The following is a 5,980-nucleotide window of genomic DNA, read 5'->3' as shown; positions in this document are numbered from 1 at the left end:
GTCAGACTTCCCCGACGAAAGCAAAGTGGGCGTGGTCGAGCCTTGATTAAAAGGTTTCAAAAGTGGTCCAGGGGGCGAAGCTTCCGAAAATTTTGACAATGTAGGGATCTCAAAGGCTTACATAATCAATTTTAGAGTCTACTAAATATGTAAAAAATACATGTAATTTTTTTCTCCCTGACGAACTGTGATTTTTCTCCCCAACGGGGGTGGGGAGGGGGAAGCAGCTCTCTCTGACGGGGTCCTTGCCCCCCCCCCCCGCCCCCATACCTCTTTATCAAATTTCATTCGCCACGTTGAGTGGTTTGAAACAATTTCAGCTCCTGGATTAGGTTCAAGTGATTCCAGAACAATAGCAGGGGAAGTCACTGAAATAACAATATACAATTTTGTAAGTTACAATTATCGAGAGAAATATATATATAAATATATGTACATATATATATATATATATATATATATATATATATATATATATATAGGCCTATATAATAGGCCTATATATATATACATATATAGGCCTGTATATATTTATATATATATACAATTGCAGGTTCGTTTTCTTTAACGTTTAACATCTGATGGTTTTTTTTCATTCAAATTTTAAATTCATATAAATATATAATTAGGCAGTATAAATATGAAATTGAATATCCATTTGTTAGCTCATGACAGACAGTGCATATTACAATGCAATCAAGGAAAAAAGGTTATTTTAATGCTTTTTAAAACCCTTTTAACTAGAAAGTTACAGAAACATTGAACCAGCCAGACCCTCTAAGAAACTAAACCCTAATAATTTCCGTCCACTGCGCCCCCGATAGAAACATATACACTGACCACACACATACAATATTATATACCGTTTTTTTTCACAATATATATAATTAGGTTTTTGCTGCGTAGCACGTTAAACACAATATAAATAAATAATAATAACATTCTAAATAAATAATAATAACTATGCTCCAACAAAGCTACATTTACACCAAACACGAACGACACGACAACGAATCATCACTTCGTTTACATTCTTCAACACTGAGCGCATATATATATATATATATATATATATATATATATATATGTGTGTGTGTGTGTGTGTGTGTGTGTGTGTGTGTATATGTATATTTTCATATATATATATATATATACATACATATATAGTGTATATTATTCTTGTGGATATGCTACATAGTTAAATATTTTTTAACGCACCACCAACAACCAGCTTTATGCAAGTTTGAGGACCCGTTACTCTGAAATATAAAAAGAATCAAGTGATTAAAATATACACAGCGAACGGCATAAATTTAATACAATATATGTTTAATACCACAAATTGTAAAGCTTACCTTATTTATGTACATTATATTTATTTTATTTTATATGCCAAATCATTGAAATATTAATAAAGGTAAACAATATTTGAGGGAAAAAAAACGCAGTTAGTTAACGGACATTTCATTACTATTTATTTAATCGGTTGCTTTAAATAATATTGGACCTGTTTTTCTGTTTTAATGTATATTCATGATAAGGAAATGTAAAAATCTACAGTTGAATTTATTATTGTAATGCTTCTTAAAACTTCATTAGTTCTATTATACATTCGTTTTCCTAAATCTAGTTTACAGTATTTGATTTGAATTATTAATTCACAGATTACAGAACCATTTAATTATCGTGCTATCTCAATCTTATCTGTCTCCGATTTTTGTGGAGAGAATAATTTATAATAGAACATTAAAATTTACGAATAAATTCAACATCAATTAGTAGTTTGGACTATAGCACCCCTATGGCTCTAATAGATCTCGCTAATAAAATTGTAGATGCCTTTGAAAATAACTGTCTAGCTGCTGGAATTTTTTTTTTTATCTTTTGTGGGGTCATCCCACCTTTATTCATCACAAAGGGAAAAAAACATTTTTTATAAGCAACATTGTGGTTACACAATCATCTATAATGCAATATGTTCTATTATACATTCGTTTTCCTAAATCTAGTTTACAGTATTTGATTTGAATTATTAATTCACAGATTACAGAACCATTTAATTATCGTGCTATCTCAATCTTATCTGTCTCCGATTTTTTTGAGAGAATAATTTATAATAGAACATTAAAATTTACGAATAAATTCAACATCAATTAGTAGTTTGGACTATAGCACCTCTATGGCTCTAATAGATCTCGCTAATAAAATTGTAGATGCCTTTGAAAATAACTGTCTAGCTGCTGGAATTTTTGTTGATCTCTCCAAGACCTTCGATACGATTGATCATAAAATGCTTTTATCCAAACTATTTCATTATGGGATTCGTGGAACTGCCTTAAATATTGTTAAAAGTTACTATCAAATAGAGTTAGTGAACCAAATATTTTTGTTTTGAATTAATTTACCATATCTTAAAAATCTACAGTTGAATTTATTATTGTAATGCTTCTTAAAACTTCATTAGTTCTATTATACATTTGTTTTCCTAAATCTAGCTTACAATATTTGATTTGAATTATTAATTCACAGATTACAGAACCATTTAATTATCGTGCTATCTCAATCTTATCTGTCTCCGATTTTTTTGAGAGAATAATTTATAATAGAACATTAAAATTTACAAATAAATTCAACATCAATTAGTAATTTGGACTATAGCACCTCTATGGTTCTAATAGATCTCGCTAATAAAATTGTAGATACCTTTGAAAATAACTGTCTAGCTGCTGGAATTTTTATTGATCTCTCCAAGACCTTCGATACGATTGATCATTTCATTATGGGATTCGTGGACCTGCCTTAAATATTTTAAAAAGTTACTATCTAATGGAGTTAGTGAACCAAATAAATTTTATTCAATTTCTACATTCAGTCCAATCTCAGTAATGTTCTGCTAATAAATTAACAGTTAACCATAAAAAAATATAGCTGCATTCTGTTTGGGATAATGAAGCTACTAAACTAAATTATTGATACTTCTTGAAATAAAATATTTATTGATAATGAATTACTCTGTGTTTAAAATGCCAAGTTTTTGTGTGTATTTTTATAGTGGATTGACATTGAAAAACATATTATTGAAATTTAAAACGAATGCTCTAAAAGCCTCGGCATAAATTCTTCGTTTTCTTCTTGATGTCATTCGTATTCTGTATTGCTCTTTAATCCTTCCTTATTTGAGCTACTGCAACATTGTGTGGTACAATACCTACCTATCTAATTTTTTTTAACTCAAAATAATGCAAAAAAGATTATTAGGATTATATCTGGCTGTCATCCACTTTCTCACTCTTTTCCTTTATTTTGTAATTTAAGCCTTAAATTGCCTGATATTAATGATCATTCTCTTCAATAGTGTACATTTTTGTACTCATCCATTGCATCAATTCTTCCAAATATATTTTGCAATATTTTCAGACCTAATTTTTTTCTATGTAACTAGAGTACAAGGGCTATGTCTCAAATTTATATCCCCACCAACAGAACAAGTTATTTAATAAAAATAATAATTTGCGATTTGTATAGCGCCTCCCGTTGGACCAACCTCGAGGCGCTTCACAACAACGGAAGGAAACGGACAAGAGAAAAAAAAACCATGAACCTAGACTAACAAAGAAAAAAGAAAACGCCTAAACGAACCAAACCAACACTGCATCGTTTATCGGCAATTTAAGGCTTAAAGCCCGCCGATGCATGACTCAAAGGTGCTCAAGTGTGTTATTTCCTAAATAACATTACATATTCTTGATCCAAACTTTTTAATACTTTTCCCGACTCAATCGTTAACTCCGTTTCCAGGAAAACTTTTTCCACCAAACTAAAAAAACACTATAATACAAATTACTAAAATATAATCTTTAATTCCATGTTTACGATTATTGTTACCGCGGTCTCGTCTTTATTAAATATCCACAGTCTTAAATGTTGCTGTTTTTCCAATGACTTATTTTCCTTGTAAATATTGTTTACAAAACTTTCTCTTACCCTTCTGTGTTTTCAGCAGTAAAGCAAAGTATATTCTCGCCTTCTTGTTGCTTAGTAGGTGTCCATGTTAGATTTACATAAAACAATCGATTATCACTTTGCACTTGAACAACTTCTGATTTTGAAAATCCAAACGGCGAGACGGTTACAATGTCAGATATCCTAGATGTAACAAGCAAAAACAAGTTACTGGTAATAACATAATTTCATCAGTTATATATCTAATAATCTCATTGCATTGTGCTTTAAAAGTGTTCTTATAGAAATTCTGTAAAAATATATCTTAATATTTTAAAATCTAAAAAAAAATAATATAGGCCTAATGTAATTTTAACGTCATGAAAATTTGTAGAATTTGGTTTAGGTAAACCAATCACACGTACATATAAATAATGTTTGTAGTTACAGTTACTGTAACTATACTTTGCCTGCACGTCAACATGAAAAATATAATATGAACATGATAAAAATTGCTGATTACTAACCCCGATCCCTCCATTCCGCTGTCCGCAACAATTGTTTGAAAATAAGTCTCATTTTCTGGAACTGCGATACATGCCCCATCTTTCGGTGTTGGGTCAATGAAGTATGGTGCACTACTACAAGGCATAGCATTGTTGTAAACTTCTACTAAAAATTGAAGAGGTATTTGACTCAACGGTGAAGTAGACAATGGACTTGCAAAATCCTCAATCATCAGTGCCACAGCATACCATCCTACCTGATATTTGGCCTGATAAGTAATGGTGCATGTAGCCTGTGAAACAGAAAGTGTACTTTAGAAGTCAGTCTTCTCCAATAGGCAGTACAATGCATTATTATATCATTGTTTTCGTATATTCTATAGTAGGCCTATAATAATAATAATAATAATAATAATAAAAATAATAATAATAATAATAATAATAATAATAATAATATAATAATAACAATCATAATAATATTCATATTAATCTTAATCAAATCATAATCATAATAATAATTATGTAATAATGATGATAGTAATGTAGAGTTTTAATTTGTGTACAGGTTTAAATAAGGTATTTTCAAGTTGTTTTTTTTTTAAATACAGGTAAACTTACAAATTGTTTAATAGTATAAGGAAGTTCATTCCATAACTTAGGGCCTGCAGCAGTAATAAATATTTGACTACAGTTAAGTCGACAAGAAGGTATATCCCGGGGATTTCTTAAATTGTAGCATTTTGGCTTACTATTCTCATAATAATTCAACAAAACAGACATTTGTAATGGAAGTTTCTTATGTATATACCTATACATGAAATTTGCTATTTCAGTTTTATGAAGATTGTAAAATACTGTGTATTTTGAGTTGTTTAAAAAGAGGTTCAGATGATCCTCTATAATGAGAATGAGTAGTTATTCTGGCAGGACATTTCTGCAGTATATGAAGCACTTCTGGATTTTTACGGTAGTCGGACGCCCAAATTAAATTACAATACTGAAGGTAGGGAAGAATTAAGGTATTGCAAAGCGAGATTAATATTGATGGGGAAAATAAATTAAGCTTACATATGATACTGATTGACTTCGAAATTTTGTTGGAAATATAGTTATGATGAATGGTCCATTTCAAGTTCTCTTGTATAAACACACCCAAAAAAAAGCTCCTCACTCTTCCACTCAATGTAACACAAAAAAAGAGATATTGTGCTTATTTAAATTTAAATTAGGCCTTTGTGGAGTACAACTTATTCGAGATGAACCACTCATCAAATTTGGGCAATTCGTTATATACAGTATTGTATAGGGCATCCAAGTTTAGATTTGAATAAAATAGTGTGGTATCGTCGGTGAAGGATACAACCATAATTGAACGATGCACCATAATTAGCTTTAATAGCTGTCTTATGTAGTTTTATGTGTATAAGTTGTATGTGGTTTAGTTAGGATTAATTTTCAGATAGTCTGTTTTATTTTTTTCTTTGTTCTTTGAATCTCCGATATATATATATATATATATATATATATATATA

General features: G+C 29.9%; 1 protein-coding gene across 1 annotated transcript in view; it reads right to left on the bottom strand.

Annotated features, from left to right (window-relative positions):
• LOC117117811 overlaps positions 1 to 5,980 on the bottom strand; it is a 16,630-nt gene that overhangs the window by 5,642 nt on the left and 5,008 nt on the right. Inside the window, exons 3-6 of the mRNA XM_033262279.1 lie at positions 4,470 to 4,741; positions 3,985 to 4,146; positions 1,219 to 1,259; positions 271 to 368 (exon numbers count right to left, since the gene is read on the bottom strand). Coding sequence (XP_033118170.1) covers positions 271 to 368; positions 1,219 to 1,259; positions 3,985 to 4,146; positions 4,470 to 4,741 — 573 coding nt within the window. The remainder of the gene's footprint in view (positions 1 to 270; positions 369 to 1,218; positions 1,260 to 3,984; positions 4,147 to 4,469; positions 4,742 to 5,980) is intronic.

The sequence above is a fragment of the Anneissia japonica genome, unplaced genomic scaffold (assembly GCF_011630105.1).
Source record: "Anneissia japonica isolate Jap-2015-1 unplaced genomic scaffold, ASM1163010v1 scaffold6406_len342834_cov151, whole genome shotgun sequence".
Lineage (NCBI taxonomy): Eukaryota > Metazoa > Echinodermata > Crinoidea > Comatulida > Comatulidae > Anneissia > Anneissia japonica.
Note: the sequence above shows the minus strand (reverse complement) of the source record. Positions and strands in the feature narration are given on the sequence as shown.